General features: G+C 40.6%; 1 protein-coding gene across 1 annotated transcript in view; it reads left to right on the forward strand.

Moving 5' to 3' along the window:
* Positions 1–3,473: 3,473 nt before the first annotated feature.
* The window catches only part of LOC145436550 (uncharacterized), a 70,557-nt gene continuing 50,248 nt past the window's right edge, over positions 3,474–23,782 (forward strand). The window contains exon 1 of the mRNA XM_080313912.1: positions 3,474–3,668. Coding sequence (XP_080170038.1) covers positions 3,608–3,668 — 61 coding nt within the window. The 5' untranslated portion in view covers positions 3,474–3,607. The remainder of the gene's footprint in view (positions 3,669–23,782) is intronic.

Below are 23,782 nucleotides of genomic sequence, written 5' to 3' on the forward strand. Positions count from 1 at the left end.
GCTTCTTTACAGAATGTCAGATAAACATGTTCCACATAAAACATATACTCTTCTGTAGGATACATTAAACACCCAGCCTTCCTCTCCATAAATGAAATAAAGGAGCCACGCGGTTGGTCGTTGCACAGCAGCTTCACAATGTCGAAACGAAAGCGCTCACGTCCAGGAGGTCCTCGTGCCTTGTTCAAAGTGTACCCAGCAATGTACTCAAGAGTTTCACTCTCAAATTGCTGAATTGAACCACCTTTAGTTTCATCTTCTTTGACCGAACCCTTCATTATCATTAATTTCATTGCGTCTAGAAGAAACTTTGACGCCTCAATCCTAGATGTATTTTCATTGAAGTAGTCCTGTGCGTGAACTGCTTCAGTTGGATAATGCCGTATCACAGTTGCTGATTCTGGTTTCGATACAAATTCGCGCCAAAATCCATCAATCTTCTGCTTTCCAAATTCAGAGAGTGTTAGTGCACTACTGACTTGCTGCTGAATGAAGTCAGCAGGCAGACTAGAATCGGAATGGATGGCTCTTGTGCGTTTCCCAATTTTGCTAGCCGGTGCTTCATTTCCTCCACCGTCCTCCATGTCATTGTACAACAGATCTTGGATCACATCGTCAGTCAGAAGTGATTCCCAATCAAATTCGCCTACATCAGCCATGTCCGAAAATTTACAACGATACCCACAATTATTCGAATCCCTGTAGAGAGTATATTGTATAACAACAATTTTCATGTAGTCATGTACCGTATAGCCATATTTAATGCTTTAAAATTGTATTCACTTGCCCATCTCTCTAGCACTGATTATGTAGCATCAACCGAATAACCTTGGTTAGTAACCACACGGAGTAGCTATTCGCTTAACTAACCTCATGGATAGATATTCCTATTCAAATGCAGAAATTACCATCCTCTTCCACAAGCTCCCAGCAAAACAAATCGAGCGGCGTAGACAGTCATCAGAGCGTGACGCCCGGCAGTGTCGCATCTACGGTTTACCTTAGTTATCTATAGCCTCACCTTTCGTTTCGAACTATATTTTCGAACAATAAATAACAGTTTTTAAAGAGAAAATATGGTACACACGAGGAATCCCATGTAGCGAGTTCGAATTATTGCTCCCCTTGAGTCACGAATTTTCGATTGTGACGTAACAGTTGATTGGTATGTATGGCTCATTGAGAGTTGGGATGAAAAAATAGGACCAATATGGCTCTTCGGACAAAGAAGCTTCCCGACCACTTCTCTAGATCAACAACAGGCGTCCCATCGAATAGATATGGACAACCAGTGCCTCATTAAAATAAGGAGGGTTGAATGTTGTATTTTTGTTGTTAAATCGGTACTGACTTCAGTTTTCGTATGATTACCTTTCTGTGTTAATGATCATTCGTCGTAATGTACTAGCGTGAACTATGGCGATTCAGTGTTGGGATGACTCGAGTCATGACTTGAATCGAGTCACTTTGCTAAAATGACTTGACTTGATTTGACTCGGCGTATCAGAAATGTGGATTGACTCGTGACTCGGAGCAAAATTCACGAGTCAATTTCAAGTCATCAAGTAATCGGTGACGATAAAAATCACTGTATCTTGCATGTTCGGATTGTTCGCCAAACGCTGGCGTAACCCGTGGCGACAATCATTGAATGATCGTGCGTTTTACTGAGCCTACATTATTCTCTCACAAATATATTGACCACAAACGAAGCGATTTAAGCTTACAGCTTACGTTGTCGTAAACTAGTAGTAAAGTAGTTTAATACCAAAATGTCTCTTTCTGTTCTCTGTTCTTACCTTAACCGAACCTTTTGTTTTATTTTCAAATTGAAATCGAATATAGTTTATATACTCCTCAACCATTGGCGCGGACACGAATTGTATCATATCAATATGTATAAATGGGTAATGTGTTGCATCTTATCAATTCGTTTTTTCATTCTATATTTTGACTGGTAACTATAAACTGAGGCTATGCAATTACTTACGCAGTTTAACAGTTCTACGTATATGTAAGCTATACAGCCCCTTATTGCATGTATGGTTATCTCTGTATTCGTTCGTCGGTTCAGAATCAATGACCAATCAATCTGTAATTCAGACAGTTGGCGAAATGTAATGACGTAATCATTCTTCATACTTCGGAAAGGCAACTTGAATTGAATTTTGACTTGACTCGTGACTTAACTTGACTTGACTTGACTTGACTCGAGTCACCTCCAAAAATCGAGTGACTTGTCTTGACTCGATTCACCTTCGATAATCGATTGACTTGACTTGACTCGAGTCAAAATGTGCAATGAATCGAAATGACTCGTGACTCGAAGGCAGTGACTTGATCCCAACACTGTAATGATTGCGGACTGTCTACCTGTTTGGCGTACTGAGAACCATTCTTCATTTATGTTGCTGTTTTCTTAACTGCTGGTGCTGTTGGTGTCGTATTCAAGGTATTAGTTCATATAAGCCGAAGTAATAAACTGCTTACGAATATTGTTCCGTGCTCACAACAATGGGCTTCTTGAAAGGATTCCAAGGAAGTTATACAGAACATTCTTGTTTTCTTTGTTTGATTCCCGAGCTGACACCGAACGCTACTCTCAAAATAATATATAAAAATGGATTAACAGTACACGACAAAACAAAGTGAGCAACTGGGCATGTCCTTAAAAACGCATTACCTGCACTCACATATATCCCAGTCCAAATATGAGTGATGTAAGCAAGGAATATGGTGAAGTGTTTCAACAGGATATTACTGATCTGGAAAGAGGATTCTAAGGGAGGTTGAGTTGCATCAGGATGGGGGCTTATTTGCGGTCCATAATAAGAGAAGATTTCTCAGTTAATAGACGAAAATCATTTCGGCAGGCTAGTTGGTGTGATTCCTTACTTGAAACGTAAATATGACAAAACTAAATATGGTGGGCACGCCTTTTGGCGGGTTGCCGGGCCCTGGTCTAGCTAGTAAGGTAGCGAACAATATTTATATCCTGCGCGGTCAATACTTTAAGGATCACTGGCGTAACGTAACCGATATCGTTGCCAGCTGGATGTAAGTGGTTGATAGGTTCCCTTGGTTGAAACGCTAAATCATTTGATAATTTGGAACCATGCATACGGAAGGTTGCCGACCCCTGGTTCAAGTAACACATAAGGTCATGAAACGCAACTCCAGACACAATCTGACAGTTAAAAGCGGCTCAATTTTGGCGTTTTGTTTCCGTCTGATGAACGTGGTCGTTCAAGTGCAGTAGTGGAGATATCGTGCCAGGAATTAAGGGTTAAAAGGAGCAGACGTGCAGCCGCGGCAGCTAGGGTGGAATAAGCGTTGCGAAAATATCATTTATCTTCAGTTCCGTTACGACGGCTTTCCTAAGAAAACTGCTGCGGCCAAAATTTTTCCCGAGTTTTTGTTCAATTTGAGACCAGATCATAATTGGAGCTCAGTGCCACTTTTATCGTATACCACGTATATTACGTTTACAGGTGTACGAATAGGCTTAACGTATATGGTCAGTTACCTGCAGTGATTTATTGGAAGCTGAAATTCATCGCGTAAAATTGCTCGGTGTCAGGACGAAATCAAACCACGTCCATACAAGATGAGGAGATGGCGGGGAACGAATATCACCTCTGCGCACCTCATACTTGCCCTATTTTTCGGTACGTACTACAAAAAAATAGGCTATACTGACGATCGCAAATTGTTGATATGTATCGTACAAAATCTTATTTTAAAGTTGAATAATTATGCCATAATTGTTGGTACTATCGAAAACGATATATATTATGAGCCTATGGACAATTCGCAACCAATGTAATCGACGTATACAATATGGAATGGTTGGAACACTCGGAATTGTCGTCATATCAACAGTTATAGTACGTAGATATGGGTATTTGGTACCAAATGGATGTTTTTAGGATGATGACCGCCGACCGTAAAAATGCTGCACAGCGATGTAGTCTTGGTTAAAGATTATTTTGGTCCGTTTAAGACAGGGGACGGAATCCGTTTTTGTGCAAGGAGCCATCTTATATTTTCAATTGTCATTGTCAATTTAATGCGGCATCACAATCGAAGATTCGTGACGCCATGGCTAAAATAAGAAAACGAAAAAGTTTTAGCAAAAATAAGAAATCATAAAAAAAAGTTTCAAAAACATGCCTACTTATAAATGACTTCATGAATATTTGAAATTGAATATGCGTTTCAGAGGACGGGGCTCGGATTTCGAACCCAAAACTCCCTTCTTACGCTACTGCACACGACATACCACCATGGAAGTCACAATTAGACTACTAATCTGACCTAATTGCCAGCAACCAATCATATATATCTGTTGAATGTATGTCGTGACTGTCATGGAACCCCGAAATTGGCGTAGCGAACCGCAGGTTCCCGGGAACACCGGTTAAGAAAGACTGGTTTGAAGGTAGCGAGAAATTTGTCAATTAAAAATGATAACTAGTGGATTTTTGTGACCTATAAAACGGAAGATTTTGACCTAAAAAACGGAAGTTCTGACCTAAAAAAATCAAAATTATGACATTGTTTTACCTTAAGAATCTTAATTTTGACCAAATTTGACCTAACCTATTCAAATTAGGTGTTTTCCCACATAATGTTAGAATTGTACTACTAATCTTAATCTCTGGTTGGAACTGTCTGACCTTACGGAATAGTTGGCCTGAAGAAAAAAAACTTTTTTGCCTCAAAAGTTGACTAATTTTTACATGAAAAACTTTATTTTAACGAAACCATATGAATATGGCCATATGAAAAATTCCAGCAATTACATAACACATTATGGTAAAAATAATCAAAATATTCTGTACCACAACGAAAGATACTTTCCTACATTCTCGGATAAACAGTATCTGTCCTTACTTAGTAGCTTGCCAAAAATGGAGAAAGAACCTTCAACAGCAGCATTTGTTAGCTGACAACACTGAAGTTGTGCGTACACTGCTGGTGACAAAACGTGTTACTTCCTTCTGGCAATGGTGTCTACATCACAATTTGTCATTATACACTTCTTGATATAAGAACCATGCAATGCCCACGCAGTCTTGCTTCAGTTGGGATATTGCGATACGTTGAGCGTAACACCATGTCGAACTATTTGTTTCATTCGAATGTTTATGATTCACAATGAGCAGACAATGAGCCGTCTATAACGGTAGGCCTAGGCTACAAGCTATAAAATGTATAATGATAAGTTTACCAACAGTGCAGAATCTACGATGCAAACGAAATGCAGGTTGCAAAAAAGTTTTAACGTTGCAAACAATATTGACATTTTTTGACCTAACGCTACAATTTGACCTAATTTTGACTTTTTTGACATGCCGAAATAAATCGCCATAATGATAACCTATATTAGAACATTGACGCAGACTTGGACAAATAGATAATTCTAGTTGTCTAATTTCACTAAATTAGAGCGAAATCCCAGTAATCTAATTCTAATCTAATTTGTGAATTGTTCTTATGCTCTAATTTCAATTCTAATCTAATTTTTGTTTTCCTTCAAATGCCTATTTGACCGCGGTATTTTGCAGCAAATTAGCAAGAATACCCTCTCGCTCATGGAAATCCAATGCCAAGCCGCCATCGCATTACTTACACCGTACAGAAATAGTAGTTATTGCGCGACGAATAATAGCCATGCTGGCATAGTAGCTTGTTTGTTTGTTTTATTGAACAATTGTGACGCTTATTGCCCAATCATGTCCGTCGCGCCATGATAATAAATGTTGTAATGTGCAATGATCATTATTCGTGTTCTTCCAAATTCACAGAGCTGATCGTTGGCTGCAAAATATGACCTCGCGGGCCGTATATTGATGACCCCTGTTATAGTGCAAAACGAGCAAAGCTTGGTATAAGAGAATAATCATTCTTTTGGATGCGAGACTCCACTGCAATTTTATTTGAAATGAATTCTTTGCTGTATTTATTTCTCATACACAATTTCATTCAATTTCGAAGTTTTTCTGAATTCAGTAATTCTAATTCTAATTTTATTCTAATTGGGAAAGAGCTGTGAAGCTCTAATTCTAATTCTAATCTAATTTGGAAAAATTGTGAGGCTCCAATTTAATTCTAATCTAATTCGGAAAATACTCTCTAGCTCTAATTCTAATTCTAATCTAATTCGAAAAAGCTGAAAATTTTCTAGCTGTCCAAGTCTGCATTGACGGCTACATTATTTTTAGGCGTACTTCACTGGCGGGCCCGGCCGCAAAATAACATTACATTAATCCACCCACTTTTGAAATTTTTATTAGTTACAGCGTAATAGTCACACGGGGCTCCGTCAGAACAATGGGATGTAAGCCAGCGTGCCACACATTAAATGTCACTGCGGGATGATTATATTGCATTCTAAGTTTCACTCCCGCAAAACGCGCAGACGATGCATGCTGTGGCCTAAATCCGAGCAATTCCCCAGGACATTAGCTATATTAGCTCGCGCGCATTTGTATTAACTTTGTATTGTCTATTCATCGTTCATCGTTCTTTCATTGATACCCAATTGGAGCGCTGACACGAAACTGGACTCTAGAGCAGTGGTTCTCAATTTTTTTGTCGTGGGTCGTCACGAACCACCGTGGACCCCATAATTTCAAATTTAGCTAGTTATCGTGCAACCGTCATCTGTGGAACATATATCATCAGTAGGCTAGTGGTAAAGAGCAACAAATGACCTTCCTTGATGATACCATCCTACTATATCTAGAAATTGGGTGGAGTTTTATTACTTGAAAGCGAATTCTGCAGCTGTATTTCTTGAAGTACGTGGTGGGGCTTTGAAAGTTAGCGCCTGCGATTTGATATAAACAAGTGCTGAAAATCCAATTCCACAAAGAACAAAGAACTTCTTGAAATTTGTTTTCACACATCGCGCGATATCACGTCTTTACATTTCAACCTAAACGGTAATAACAAAACGCATATTATGGAGAAAGTACGGGTAACATACGGCCCACTACTTGCTTACGACTTCAAATCATAGTGACTGTATGTTATTCTCCATTTTTATTCGGTCACAAATATTAGTTCGTTGTTTCCTTTGTTTCCAACATACAGCCAGAGTTCAAATAACCTGTACTGTACACAACTTTGATCGACTACAGAAGTCACATTGATTTCAACAATTATTGACGTACATTTCGTTAATATATTCATTGAATACTGCTTGAGTGCTAATGCTTCAAACTTAAAGTTGACATTATATACGATTAATCATTCTAGAGGTGGATAAATACGCGTTTAATGTATCGATTCAGGAATCCAGCCCGCTAAGTACTTCGTTTTTTCATATCCGGCCCGCCGACTGAAGAATCTGCCCGCCATTGTTTTAAAGCAAGACATATTGTCGCCGGCAATTACCACGCATTGAGGAGGACTATATCACTAACTAACACTGCTATATAATATATTGCAGAAATGTAGCTATTGTGCGTAATGCGCGAAAGGATTGCGAAGCTTACGCAATTCGCCAGGGTTAATCTTGCGCAATACGCAAAAGCATTATGATGCTCATTGTGCAATAAACGACGAAAGAATGCGAGTCCATGTAACTTTACATTATGTTCAACGATTTCAAAGACGGACATGTCAGACCGACTCCAAAGATTAATAAGCTACGCTATATCCTCAATTGATTACAATGGGGCATTTTCACTTCATTTTGGACACGTATGACGACAAAGACAACTCGACCAATGTTCCCTCTAAGCTGCGCGCGCAGTGGTGACACAGTCTCTGCGCACTGCAAATCCAAGTTGCGCACAAAAAATCCGAAGTGATGACCTTTTTTAGTCGTTACGCACTGTTGCACAAGGTTCTGCGCAGTGAGTTAGTGAGTGTGCGCAGACTCGTCAAAATTATAGGCAACATTGAACTCGATCCAAATCTGTTTGTTCCTATATGCTGTACTATGGGACTTTCTTGGTGTCTTGTCCTCGTGATGGAAATGCTGAAATTTTGCTTCACACCTTATCACCCTATCATCATTATTTTCGCTATTGGCAGCCAATACTTCATCAGATAAGACTAGATTCAACAAAAACCCGTTCTAGATATATTATAACGTTGGCAAAATAGCTGTGTGGTTGAAACACCTAGTTTCATGTCAATACCTTTCTATCCTTTAATCTCATCACAATCTATTTGTGTTTTGCATGATGAAATACCAATATCAACAACTAGATCTCATCCTCTCTGATGATTGACAATTGAAGGATGTACCAACAGAGGTGGTCTAAGTAGTCACCCTCGCTACTCTAGTAGAAGTAGAAGTAAAGCTGGAATTTCTACTCAAGTAGAAGTAGAAGTGGTGGTTGACAAGAGAGTAAGAAGGTATTCTACGCCTATCTTTCCCTAAAAAAATGAAAACTGTCAAGTAGAAGCAGAAGTAGTCTAAAATCATAACTATACTTACGAAGTAGTGCGAGTAAGCAAAATCTACTTCAAGTACTTCAAAAATTAGAAGTACTTCGTTGCTGACCACCTCTGTGTACCAGTCAATGTTCCCTCTAATTTTTGGTGAGTCTGCGCACGCTCACCAACTCACTGCGAAGACCCTTGGATTTTTTGTGCGCAGAGACCGTGTCAGCACTGCGCATTTCTGCACATGCGCAGCTTAGAGGGAACATTGGTACCAGTTGTATTGTTGTAGTTATAATACAAATATATACTAACTACATCTCGATCTCGTCCTCTCTTATCATTGACAAATAAACAGGCCTGTTTATTTTTGGATATTGGGTTTTATTTTTGGAGATTCTCCAAAAATAAGATTTGAAAACATCCAAAAATAAGCTTTTTTTGGATGATGTTTTTTCAAGTTTTTTAGTGAAATGCACGAGTCAGAGCAGTGTAAATACCATTGAAACAACCAGGAAACTCACAAACACACACAAAAACAGCATGTGTATGCGGGAGGGGGTCTCCGAAACGCTAAAAGTAGGCACTTCCACTCTCTGGAAGGATCAGAGGCGACACGACAAGGGTTAAAGAGGCGGCATGGTATGAAATCGTGTGAGTGTGGTGCGGGCGGGACCTTGTGACGCAGGCCGAATACCGCCACCTCTACAACATTAACTTTGTCCCCACGATGATGGGACTGAATGGCTACCTCCAACGGCAACAGGACTTGATCCAGGAAAAGAAAAGTATGTGCCCCAAGTTTGTAGACACATGTTGGTTGTCAACTAAGAAAATGACCACTTGGTTGACTAGACACCGTACCAAACTCCTCGGGGTTATAAACGATAAAAGTCCGGCCTGTGCACCTCCGCTGCAGTAGTGGATCCAACTAATCGTCCTCGAGCGTATGGCCACAGAGCTGAGCACCACCGTCACAAAGATTCATGGACTTGGCCATCTGATCGTGGAGCATCAGGATGAGCTCCCTCGTCTGGTCGAACGCCTTCGAGCTCGGTGCTCAGCTGAGGACTGGGACAATGACACCCGCGGCAAGGAAGGTCCTATAGTCCTAGGACTATCAAGTTCACTGAGTCACGCAATTTCGTGGAGGACCAGAGTGTGCAGTCCTCGATCTTCTCGATAATATCGACGAAGAAGAGAAGCAATCCACGTTCGAGGCAGCCAGGAGCCTTATAGCAGGGCTCATCAACGGCATAAAGAAAATTGAAGTGGCCGAGAATGAAAGGGTTCTGCCCTGTCTACCACACCAAGTGGTGCAACCTCGTAGGCAGGACGGAACAAACACTTCTCGCTCTTTTAGATTCTAATAATTTAAACAAGAGTGATACATAATATTTGTAAGCTACTTTATTTGCAGCTCAGTGAATTGATCGACAAACACCGGGGTGGGCTGTCCAACAAAGAGGACACCTGAGTAGATACAGAATATCGAAGAGCAATTCCAATCCATGTTAGTCCGATACAAAATGGACGTCACTTTCAAGCGCATTATTGACGAGCGACAGTTCTTTAGAACCACATGGCTCGATGTTTTCCACAACTGCGACGGTCGAAGCCGATTTCCCGAAAATCAACTGGGAGAAAGGTCTCTACCTGGCGTCACCCACTGATTTTTATTTGGAGGGCATTCTCCAGGCCAAAGACTTTGTGACGAATGTATTAGAAAGTTAGATCAAGATCACTGATAATGTCGATGAACATGAATACATGATAATAACATACTTTCGGTGAAGTTTTCTATGTAGAATTAGGTCTAAAAACACCTTCATTTCTTATTTTTGGAGATTCTCCAAAAATAAAATTTGAAAACATCCAAAACTAAGCTATTTTTGTTATTTTTGGAGAAATCCAAAAATAAACAGGCCTGCAAATAAACGATAGACCAGTTGTATTGCTGCAGTTATCTTGTTGAATAAAAGAGAACGGTCATAGTCTATAAAGCAGTGGTTGTCGAATATTTGTTGTCCGACCCCGGAAATAAATTGTATGGTAAGCACCTAAACTATTGATTATAAAATTCTAAGCAACGTATTATGCATCCGCATTATTATTAGGTTGCATAATATTTCTCAACTTAAAGGAATGTCAACCCGCTATCTGAGAAACCAATGTATTGGTCTGCCCAAAGACACAAAGCAAAATACTACGGTGGAAGTCCAATTGATACAAATGGCAACACCACACCCAAGAATATTCAACGAAAATGCTACCCTAATGTGAGAATTGCAGATTGTATATTACAAAATGAGCTTGCGTGCATTAATCAATTTTGATCATCGAGTTCGTACTTGAAAATCTCGAAGGTTAACAAAGTATGTTGCGCCACCAACATAATATGTATCAGATACTTATAATAAAAGTCCGGGTAGCGAGCAACCAACAATAGTTCTGTTTTGTTAATGTCGTATGTGATAGTTTGCTTCACTGTCTTACGAGTAATCATAATTTCCAAGTCTTTCAGTTGGAATTACAGAAATGACGTCATGTTCTCAATAGCCAAGAGTGTTCATGGATAACATGAACGCAATAGAGAGCTCATAATCCAGACCGGTAACAGTGGTTGTTTTCACCAATAATTTGTTTTTTTCGATGACGGATGAATCACTTTTCCAAATTGTTGAATTGTTATAGCAAGATGCCATGTCTGATGACTCTATGGCAGGGGTCACGAACCTTTTTGCAACCAAGAGCTATACTTCTTGGGTACTGATTGAAGCGACGGGCTACCATTTACTCCTGTCGTTTACCCGTAACAGACTGAATTTTGATGTTCTCAGCACTGGGCAAGAATCACATTGCGGTAAGAGAGTCTTTTAATTCAAAACATCTCACATGAACAAACTAAAGCCATCACAAATTGCTTCGCATCATGTTAGTATAAATTATACAACAACAATCAACTCAAATTTTATAATATATCATGTCACACTTTAGACTGGACGTGGACACATGTTATCTGTTTCTATATCAGTCAGTGAGAAGCCTGGCATTGCCTGCTAATAACTAGTGCGCTGTACTCTGGTATAAAACTTGACACTGTAACTTTGAAGGAGTATTCCAGATGTGCATTAGTGAGGCGTGTTCTTTGTTTGTTTTTGATGAAATGTCCGAAAAGACTGATTCACAACGATTAATAGAACCAAACACGCTTGCAACGTCCGTAGCTGCTGCGCATGCACCACTATACTTTTCCATGTTAACAAGGCACCAAAAGTTGCTGCAGCCTGGTGGGCTTTGAGGTGGAGGTGGAGCCTGGTAAATTTGGGTAAATACTGCTATTCGATCTATGTTTAAAACAGGCTGGCGGGCTACTCATCTGGTCCTCGCGGGCTACCTGGGGCCCGCGGGCATCGCGTTGGTGACCCCTGCTATACGGTCCATTATTTTGCAGCAGCTTTCACCTTTGGCATATAGACGTCTCTACTGAGGACCTCTTTCATTGAAAACAGATGAGACTGCCTTTTATTATATATGACAATTTTTGACGTCATTATAACATATTTGGTTAGAATTTATTGCATTTCAACTGCGTGCCACTATAGAGATTGTAGGACAATCTCTATAGTGCTACTCAATGCATGGCGCTGGCAACATAAAAAATCAACCCTGAACGAGCATGTACGTACATTGACAACCACAAAAATTCCACCTGCTATGTTACGAAAGTTTGCTCGAAATATCCAGCTCTCTCTTTTCAAATATGCAGTGCCTCTCTGCTATGATGAGCTTGACCCAAAATCACACAACTTCAAAAGCGAAATACGCTACATAGGTAGTCAGCGAATGATATTTATTCAACCAACTGATGAAATTTATATCGTTGTCTGATTTAAAAATCTAGCAAGGGTACGGAATCCATCTTGATTTCATATGTTTATCGCATCATAAAAGCCAAATCCGTGCGATTGGGGTGTTGGCTCTAGGGATGATGTGAACCTCAGAAAGGTTCAGGTTCGTGTAAACGCGAACCTTTTTGAAAGGTTCTGTGTGAACGCGAACGTGAACCTCATGACGTCACGTGACGTCATATTGCTGATTCCAGCCCTACATTTTAGTGAAGGGATAGCTTATATTATTAACCACATAATGCCACAATGCTGAAGTACATATATTGACGTTTTAAACGACGCCAAATGTATCAACTGGGGCAATCAAATGATATAATAGTCCCTTGAAATCAATATCTTTCGTCGCCTTGCCAACAATTTCGACGAGGACCGGCGAGGAAATATAGGCCTCAACGGTCTAGGCCAGACCGTACAATGTATTCGGCGTCTGAGTATTGCTATTTCCTGACATAGCTTGATATTGAGCGGAGTGTAAAACAGGTATACTTGCTACCGATATTACTTCATTAAAAATTTATACAGCAGTAGCCAACACCCCAATCGCACGGATTTTTTTATGATACAATAAACACATGAAATCAAGATTAAGCCGACACGCCTGCTAGATTTTTACATTAGACAACGACATAAATTTAATTGATTGGTTGAATAAGCATCACTCGCCAATTACCTATTCATGCCACATGTACGGTATTTCGCTCTTGATGTTGTGTGATTGCGGGTCAAACTCACAGCAGAGAGTCACTAAATACTCACAAACGGAAAGCTGGATATTTCGAGCAAACTGTTGTAACAAAGTAAGTAAAATATTTGAGATTGGCGGGTGCATGCCCGTTTGGTGATGTTTATTTTTATGCTGCCAGCGTCATGCATAGAATAGTGCGAAGTTGAGTTGCAAAGAATTTCAACTAAAGATGTTATAATGACGTGAAAAATGGTAATATATGAAAAAGGTTCACAGTCCAGAACCTACCAAGGTTCGTTTGTGAACGTGAACCTCTAAATTTCCGAGGTTCACACACAGAACGCGAAAGTGAACCTCACGTTCACACCATCCCTATTGGCTACAACTGCATAACAATTGTTTCATGTAGAAAACCCGTTTTGCACTCTGCTCAATATCAACGTAGCAATACTCAGACGTCGAATACATTGTCAATTCATGCCTAGACCGTTAAGGCGTAAGGTTATATTCCCTTGCAAGTCCTCGTCGAAATTGTTGGGAAAGCGGCAGAAGATACCGATTTTATGTGGTTCTTAGGGCAATTTCTTTTTGGCATGTCAAAAAGAGTCAAAATTGGGTCAAATTGTAGCGTTAGATAAAAAATGTCAAAATTCAAAAAAAATTTACAACCTGCATTTCGTTTGTATCGTAGATTTTGCAGTGTCACGGAACTTATCATTTGACATTTTACAGCTTGTAGCTCACTTCATAGGCCTACCGTTGTAGACGGCCCATTGCCTGCTCATTGTGCATCATAAACATTGAAATAATACAAACAGATTGACGTGGTGTTATGCTCAACGTGCCGCAAAATCCTAACTGAAGCAAGACTGCGTGGGCATTGCATGGTTCTTATATCAAAAAGCGTATTATGAAAAATGGTGATGTAGACACCATTGTCAGAATGAGCAACACGGTGTGTCACCAGCAGTGTACGCACGGACAACTTCAGTATTGCGATCCAACAACTGCTACTATTGAACGTTCTTTTTTCATTCTTTGTGAGTTACTTAGTAAGGACATACATTTTCTACCCGAGAATGAAGGAAAGTATATTTTATTGTACTACAACAACAGATTTTAATTATTTCTACCATAATACGCGATGTAACTATACTGGAACTCTCCACACGGCCAGATTTAGGTAAAAATCAGGTTTTTTCGTGAAAGAATTTGTCAGTTTTTGAGTCAAAAAGTTTTTTTCAGGCCGAACCACTTCGTAAGGACAGACAGTTCGAACCAGAAATGAGGATAAGTATGACAATTTAAACATTATGTGGAAAAATACCTAATTTGCAAGCTTATAGCACCCGCTGATTCAGCCGATCCCAGAGCATTCAAAACGTGAGTAGTATAGTAGATCGGTCGTGATTCGCCATTGGTTCTTATGGGCCCGCTCGTGACCTGCCTCGAAATTCGTGTTGGTGACCCCACCCTTTTACACCCCTCTATCGCTCTTGACCTGCCATTGTTTCTTATGGGATATCTGGTGACCCCACCCTTTCAGGTATAGCAGTGGTTCCCAACCTTTTTCGACTCATCGCCCCCTTTTGAAGCTCCACACCGATCATCGCCCCCCAAATATTGGGAACCGAAAAACAGCACTTCGCCAGCCAGCCCCCACCCCACCGAAAAAACGTTGGTCTTTGGCCCCATATGGTGATAAACCAAACCCAAGACCCCCATCAGCCAGTGGGCTTTTTGTCGCTACATCAGCTATACCGTATTTCATGTCCTGTTTGGTGAGTCACCATATTTCGCCCAAACGCGCGAAGCGCGACAAATTTATATAATTAATGTTTGAATCGGTCAATATGGTCGATGTGGTATGTTGGAAAAGGCAGGACCCCTAAATTATAATAAACATCTTCGGGCGGAATCGTTGTTATATTGACTTCTTTACATGATGCTATTTCGTGACCTCCTATATCTGCTATGTCAGAAGATATGGAAATCGTCAAAACGTACCAAACTAAAAGACGCACATGATTTCGTATTGGTACTTCTTTACTGGCAAATAATTTTTCCCTCGCGGGATGGCATTTGTCCTGTAGGGTTAAGGTCACCAGGACAGGAACATTCGACGCCGGCCATTGAGGTGCCTATGGACAATTAAACATATTTGTATATATATCGAAGTTTTCGGTCAGCACAAGGGCATTCCTTTTCGGCCAAGGTCTTCTCGCTGCTGATCGTTCTGGCACACTTCTCGGAGTCGCATGTTACATGGCCTCTAACTTCACAGGTCTTGGTGGGTCGTGACGCAGTAATGGCCGACGCCGAAGTCTCTCATTTCCATAAATCATGCGTATTTTTGTTGGGTGATGGGGACCCCAACATCAAGATACATGAAAATATAAAATCGCGCCGGGCGCGAAAATTTTTTGAAAAAGTCGCAGGAATTTCAAAAAAATAACTCCATCATTCATTCATGAAATAATTTTGGGCTTCCTTCGTTTTCGGGCCCCCCACCCCCAATTGGTGGGTCTGGGGGGTGGTAGTTACGGTCCCGACTCTAATAAAGCCGTTTAAACGCGCCATCGCCCCCCTATCGCCCCTTCGTTGTTTTCGCCCCCTATCGCCCCCTTCGTCCGTTTTCGCCCCCCTATCGCCCCTTTGGTTATTTTCGCCCCCTGGACCGCCAAATCGCCCCCTGGGGGGCGATATCGCCCACGTTGGGAACCACTGAGGTATAGGGTTCGCTCGTGACCTGCCGTGGAAACTCGTGTTGGTGACCCCAACCCTTTTCGAGTCCCTATCGCTGATGACCTGCCGTCTCGTTGGTGATACCACCCTTTCAGGTATACGTCGTGTTGATGACCTGCCATTCTTGTTGATAGTGTACCAACGTCACAAGTATAGGGATCTCTGATGAAGTGGTGTTGAATATCAAGCATAGAATGAGCGACGCCATTACTTAATCTCTATATTCAAAATCATCAAATATGACGGATTCGAGTTAATCCTAACGTTTACGGTGATTGTGACACCAATATATCGTTATTCTTATATGCTCGGCGGTGATTCGTACTTTCGGGTATAGACTGCGGCGGCATGTCGTACTTGCAGTAAAAAGGTGTAAAATAGTTTGCTAAATCTAGGAATCACTTGCAAGGTAATATTTGGTAATAGTTTACCACAGAGCCGACGTAGACGGCGATTCGAATACCAACAATAGCCGCGCACACAAACTAACATTTCAAAAAGGTGTGAAATAGTTTGCTAAATCTAGAAATTACTCGCATGGTAATATTTTGGTAATTAATCGGTCACAGAGCCAGCGTAGACGGCGGTTCGAAAACCAACAAGAACCGCGCTCACAAACTAACACTTCAAAAAGGTGTGAAATAGATTGCAAATCCTACGATCGCTCACAAGATAACACCTCAGACATAGCCATCTCCCGTGGTTTCGTGTTACAGAGGTAGGAATCATTCTCAAGGTAATATTTTGGTAATTAGTTTGTCACAGAACCGTCGCAGACGGTCATTCGAAAACCAACAATTTGACAGTTTCCGGCGATCGCTATGTCAGTGTTTTCACACCTCTGGAATAGTGGTTAACTTTGGTTGCGTGATACGAATCATGATAATATTTAATCAATGTGTCAATTTGTCAACTTGAAATGAAACTCACTACACAAATCAAGTTGATTCGTATTTGAATGTGTTGATGCGGCCCAACTCTAATCCTTTGAGAAATCCATTTAACGTGATCTGTTGATTCGAACGTAACCTGAATATTACTGTCACCAACTTTCAAGAACATCGGATTATTCACACATTCCGCGCCGCTGTTTTCACACTTATAGAATCAATACCAAATAGCTCTACAAGAATCAAGAATCACAAGTATGTACATTATGCAGTCATTGTATTTATCAACTCGAACTCAAACTCTTAACAAAAACACGCATCTAATCACTTACCAACTCTATCATGAAAATCCTCGAATCGTTATTATTTTGAATGTTATAGTACGGCGTCGGAATCCATTCGCGAGATGTTCTATGGGTAAATTGAGATCGCCCTAAATGAAATATTTTGATTTTGGTGTAGTGTGAATTGAAATAGGATTGACAAACATGACTACCAACTTTCACCCAGTCACATTTCGAGATTATACGCACATTGATTTGAAACAAGTAATGACACATTACAACTCTATTCGCGATCCGTCTTTACGTTTGTCAAAGAGAGTTTCAGAAATACTATCACTATGACATCTCAACATTTTAACATCTTGCCATACGCAAAAGAGTAAAATACAAAAACCTTGTCAAGTCAATCCGTTTGTAACTTACCAGACCAACTCAACAGTATCCATATGAAAAGTAAACAAGATTACGCGAGTACATACAACCACTACAACCTAAAATTCATAACCAGTTCGGTTGTATTCATATTCCGACGATGCGTCTTTCTTATTCAACTTTAAGTCGTTACTATTCTGTAGGATAAAGGTATTACTACGCGGTATATTCTGCAAGACAAAGTAATTACTACTCGATATATTTTGTAAGACAAAAGTAATTACTACTCGGTGCAGGCACCTTGAGATTAACATAATATGTTTGAGTATACGAGATTGGAAAGTCTGATCAACGTAGTTGGGAATTCATTTCTTACAATCGAACGCTGGCGTTATATTGAAAGTTATCATGCTGTAAACATAAGGATTGTGACACATTGATTTGACATATGTAATAGTTGATGATGACTTGATTATTAAATTATTCGCGTTAATTAGACCCGGCGTTGTGATAAAGCTTATTGTGACAGCAACAAACTTTACAGTACCATTGTTATTAACATATTGAGTTGTAAAACTTTGCGTGTCTAAAATGTTCTTGATTGGAAATTTATTCAACTTTGGTACAAATCACTCTGCGTATCGCGGATATCAGAAAATATTTTACAAATGTAATTGTTTCCAGTAACCAAGACTAAAGATGAAACAACAATCCTATCCTGAGTAAATACAGGTCCACAGGTACGAAGCACACACTAACACCGTAAACAGAATACGATGATTTTGATGCACAATAATAAACAGATTTTCTCAACTACATGTTCAACTAAATCGGAATTACGATGTTGTAGAAAGTAAATAATTTTATTGAGTTGTGTGTTTGATGAAAGTGATTGATTACAAGTATGAGTTGGGGAAAGAAATTTTTTGTGTGTGTGACAGTTTGGGATAAAATGAAAATAGATTCGTGGTTTTAATTGAATTGCGCTTGTTTAAAGGTACGCTTCGACATGGAGACTTGACGCTGAACAACAATTCGATTTACAAAACATATCCATTGCAAAATTTGCCACTGGTGTGCAAAGAGTTATGAATCTATGATAATATCTTCTAGCTGTTTTGTTATGAGGACAATCATGTGATGACTCAGCACTTTTCGTTAACAAAGTTGATTGATTTGTGTGAATGATGTAAGGACCGTGACTAGAAAACATATGTACTCTGTTGTTGGAGTAGCTGATTTATTGCTATCACTTTGACGAAACCCTCGGAAAGTGACTATGCTTTTCTTTCACGAAAGTTTACGTGGCTCCGTTGTAATAAATTTGTATTAACTGAACTCGGATGGATACCGCAATTGTGCTGGACTTACACATGGTATTCACATACTGTACACATACAAACTTTTGTGTAAACAACTCTGATGTTCCTGTAAGTACTAGTTATGTGTTGAACTATTTGGTTATTAAGATACATGAACATTGAACATCCATTCAGACACTAAAGTTCTTGTGATATCGAAACAGTTTGAAAGCGTAGTCGAACATTCTGTAGTATCGTAATATAAGAATATCGAGTGACGTCGAATATTTTTGTGTCGTAAATATCTTCCATATACCTTTGGTAAGATATGAGTTGTGTGGGATAATCATACACAGCCTTCAAAAGTAAAACTAGTTGCGTTTGATTGTATACTTTTTTATCGATGTCTTTGTGATGTTGAAATACGTATGAGTTTACACACAACTCAAATAATAAATTTTACTGGTCTGAAAATCGACTCGTTTGAAAATACCGATCAATGGAGTAACAGTATCAATATGAGTGGTATATTATTTTTCGCGATATGCAACCAATCTTCTAAGCATAACTAAACATAAAGCACACCTCGGTTTCATTACCAAGCGGGTCAAAATTGTTTTCTGCTGGATGGATATGATTTGTATTTAGAAAAACGATCTACACCGATTAAGCGACGCTGTTTAATATCCGATGAGTGAGTGAAATTTCTTACGGGTTTGATTTAGCTAGTTAATTGCCGGCGATTCAATCACATACGAGAAAGGTCTTTTAGTGACCGAGTATTGTGACGACATTTACTTTGACGAATGAAAATGGGAAATTTTCCAATTTGTCTGATCGTGTGCGTTGCACAAATACCGGTAGTTCTAGTATGCATTCAGTGAACATCATACAAATTGACAACGACTTTCAGTAGTTTGGTTAGATTAGTGGTTCCCAACGTGGGCGATTTGGCGGTCCAGTGGGGCGAAAATGACGAAGGGGGCGATAGGGGGGCGAAAATGGACAAAGGGGGCGACAGGGGGCGATAGGGGGGCGATGACCCGCCAAAACGGCTAACAATAGTAATAAGCCAGCACACCACGTGAAGTTTTCAGTAGGGTTAGTTCGGATATCAATAATTTTCACTATCCGGATAACGGATATATCCGGATATTTGGAATTTAGCTAACCGGTTAACCGGATAGTGAATCCTAAGTGAGATAATCGATTTCACGAGGTCTGCATGAAAAATGGATCGCCAAATCATTACACAGTGTAATTGCAGCTCCCTCCTTATAAAGCACACCCATCAATAGTGGCATCCTGTAGCCGGGGCCAGAGTTTTGTAACAAAGAGTCAACACGTATTAAATGCTCTTTCTGCTTCCACAAAATGGGCTGGATTATAGTAAGCAAGGCTGAATATAGTAAGCAGCGCTTCCTTTTTGCCCATTCTTCTGCTTAGGTGTCCAGTACTGGTAGGACGAGTAGCTGACGCCGGAATTGAGGCCGACATGATAGCTCGCTCTAATTCCTCCATGAGAAATTCACATGATCAGGCCCGTAGCCAGCCGAAAAATAAGGGGGGTGTATTTTAAATAAAACGAGGTGGTTTCAATTTTTTTCGAATTTAGTATCAGCGGAAATCAATTACGCTTGCACGCACGAACATGTTTCCGGAATGCGAACATTCGATGTCATTCAGTTTCGCAATGTCACTCACTAATCACAATCGCTGATCATAATAATCTCAGCGGCACATTGACTCCAAGCCACCAAGAGATAGGAGCCAACGCATGCCAGGCCCGAGACTATGGTTACGCCAGCGATGATATCGTTCGTACCATGCCTATTGCAGATGCGATTGTGCAGGCCAGCGATAATATCGTGAGCACCAAGCCAATGCAGATGCGATTATGTAGGCCAGTTATGGTATAATGTGCACAGAGCCTATTGCAGATGTGATTCTGCCAGCGGAACTATAGGCTTGTTGAAGACTCGAAAAACCAGGCCAGCAACGATAGCCGAGTTCGCGTCAATGAAAGACCTAATGTGGTGATCTTCTCAGCGGGAGATTCCATCGCGTTACACAGTGCATTGACGTATTCCGCTAATTGGCGACACGCTTCTCGCTAATTGGCCGCGCAAAACACTGATAATACGACTTATTGAAGCTTTCTAAAAGTTTAAAACACATTATTAACGATACTATTTTATCCGGTTAACCGGCAGATTTATATCCGGATATCGGATAATAAAAAAACCTGCGGTTAACCGGTTAACGGTTATCCGGATAATCCAACCCTAGTTTTCAGCCAGGTGCTGGATTAGGCCTATCTTTTTTCTACAAAGAAGATTTTGTTGCATGATTAGGCATAAAAGCAAAATGTGCGGTAATGTGGTACAACACCAGTAATAGGCTACCACAGGAACACATCAGTACTGGTATCACCTGTGAAGAGATAGTTCCACGATCTGTAAGAATATAGCTTTCAATACAACATCCATTGTGATATAATATTTACCGTAATTTTCAATGTGTTATGCGCAAAATGTTCCCGATTTTTTGTCCTAAAATCGTGGGTGCGTATTATGCATAGGTACAACAATCTCCCTCGAAATATAACTTGAAATCACACCTTTCTACATGTTTGTTTTGATCGCGCATCACATTCAGCCATCATGCCCCGTAATTCGCATTATCAGTGTTACGCGCTGCCAATTAGCGAGAAGAGCAGGTGTATAGGTGGGGGGAGTTGCGGGGTGCCGAATACCCACAATATTCACAGGCATATTTCGCATGCCGAGGTTCGGCACTAATGTATGAAAATTGAACATTGAACATACGACTGCTCTGCTGTTAAATCCCCAGGAACATGGTTAGTCGGAAAAGGTAGCGCCAAAGAGAAAAAGATTCTTGATTTCGCGAAGGCCTGCTGTTGAATTATGTGAACTCAGCAGTAGGGCTGGGCACAATGATTCGAGTACTCGAATCTGAATCGAGTAATAATTTTAATGATTCGAGTCGAGTAGTAAAAGACGATTTTTTCGAGTACTAAAATTATACGTTCCTCGCAACTAAAAGTTAATTTACTTACCAGAGTTATAGTTTTGATACTATTTTCCAATGAGGAAGCCTTAAAATCTTGATTGCCTGTATCGCAGCATACGAGACATAGTACAAAGCTAGGAACGTTACTGGAAATAACACATTTCCGAAGTCATGATCATCCCACAACATTGTCAAGAAGTGCAATGAAATCGGGATGGTCGAAAAAATACCAAAGTATCTTGAATGTGACGGATAAGAGGCATTATGTTCTTCGTGGTGGCATAAAAGGTACATATTTGAACTTTGACATAGTACACTAGGTTGTGGCGTCATAATGAGTGATACTCGAATACTCGACTCGAAGGATTTTACGTGATTCAGAATCGAATCACCCAGGTACTCGATTTTGCCCAGCCCTACTCAGCAGATATGGTTGTTGCATATATAATAGCATCTTATGAAATACGTCGTAGCCGGAGCTACCCCTCAAATAACTGGCTCCAGCTCCGGCTCCGGCTGAATTTTATGTAGAGCTCTGGCTCCGGCTCCAGCTCCGGTAAAAATGCACAGCTCCGGCTCCAAAGCCCTGGCGCGCTCGGCAATCGTTGCTAGCCTGATTTATCGCGTCTCTAACAAGCCTAGTTCCGCTGGCCCGAACAATCGCATCTGCATTGGCTTGGTGCGCACGATATCATCGCTGACCTATACATAATCGCTACTGCAATAGGCCTAGTATGAAAGATATCGCTAGCTTAACTACCGCGTCTCGGGCCTACCATGCTTTGGCTCCTATTTCCCGATGGCTTGGATAAAATGCCGTTAAGTATATACTGATTAGCGATTGTGATTGAAGAGTGACATCTTGAAACTGAATGACATCGAATGTCCGCAAACATGTAGCCTACGACGCGTGCGTACACAATTACACATGCGTAATTGATTTCCGCTAATACTTGAACATAACCATCAGAATCTGTGTGTCAAGGCTTGAGTTTGAACCACATATAGCACATTGTCCATAAAAACTCGTACATTTTGACTTGCACAAATCGTCGCCGAGTCTGCGTAAGACTTGAGCGCGCGTATTTAATTTGTTTGTTTTTTTTGGGGTATTCATGGTGTTTGTCGACTACATGGTCATTTACACCAGGCCGATATTCTTCTTATTTTCCGTAACTGCCGACTTATAGCACGGCCCACCTCCAGGCTTTTGTAAGACACCGCTGACGCGTATTTAATTGTTCGACGCGTTGATATGCGCTCGTATTTAATTGTTCACGACAGATCAGGTAGTCGCTAATTAACAGCACTTCCGGACTCGTCAACAAGCTTGTTATACGCGTATAATCGTCAACACGAGGATGTTATTATTATTATTATTACACACGGTACCACAGTGACGCTTATCGCCGTTTAGGCCTTGTGCGTCACAACACAGATTTATTGTACAGTTCAGATGCATTGACTTTGTACAGTTATGAATGTTCAATGTTCATCTTCATCTTCAGCTTGCTCATGGGACGTCTTTCAATCACGCTTTCATTCACTCTTCAGGCATGTCCTCTTGCATGCGTCCGTCTTTCGAGTCACGGCTGCCGACATTTTTAAGAGCGTGGCTTGTACTCTGTTTCTGGGCTTTTTCAATACACTGCTAGTACAGCAGGATCGGCGATGAGGAGCCCAGACAACCTCCGACACATAGAAGTTGTTTCGAACCGGGATTAGAACCACTGCCATTGGTGTCGTGACGCTTAACCAACTGCGCCACTCGCTTCCCCACACGAGGATGTTGTATAATTGTTATTTATGCATGCAGGCCTACTTAACCCTAATGGATTGATGCTATATTACTAAATTCGAAATAAATCGAACCCCCCCTTTTATTTCAACCCCCTCATTTCTCGGCTGGCTACGCGCCTGGAGAAGGGTGTTGCCAAGTATAGCGTCTGCGCTGCACAACAGAAAGCGATCTCCTGCTGAGTTAGTTAGCCGTTTATACACGAGCGGAATTTAATCATTCATTGCCGCACGCATGCGTGGCAATCCTCCCTAATTCACCGCGTCAACGACAGGCCTGAACAATCACATATACAACACGCCATGTGTGCGAGATGTAATCGCTGGCCTAAACACTACATTCGCATCTCCAACAGGCCGG

Source organism: Botryllus schlosseri, chromosome 3, assembly GCF_051294905.1.
Source record: "Botryllus schlosseri isolate E-star chromosome 3, Bs_hap1, whole genome shotgun sequence".
Classification (NCBI taxonomy): Eukaryota; Metazoa; Chordata; class Ascidiacea; order Stolidobranchia; family Styelidae; genus Botryllus; species Botryllus schlosseri.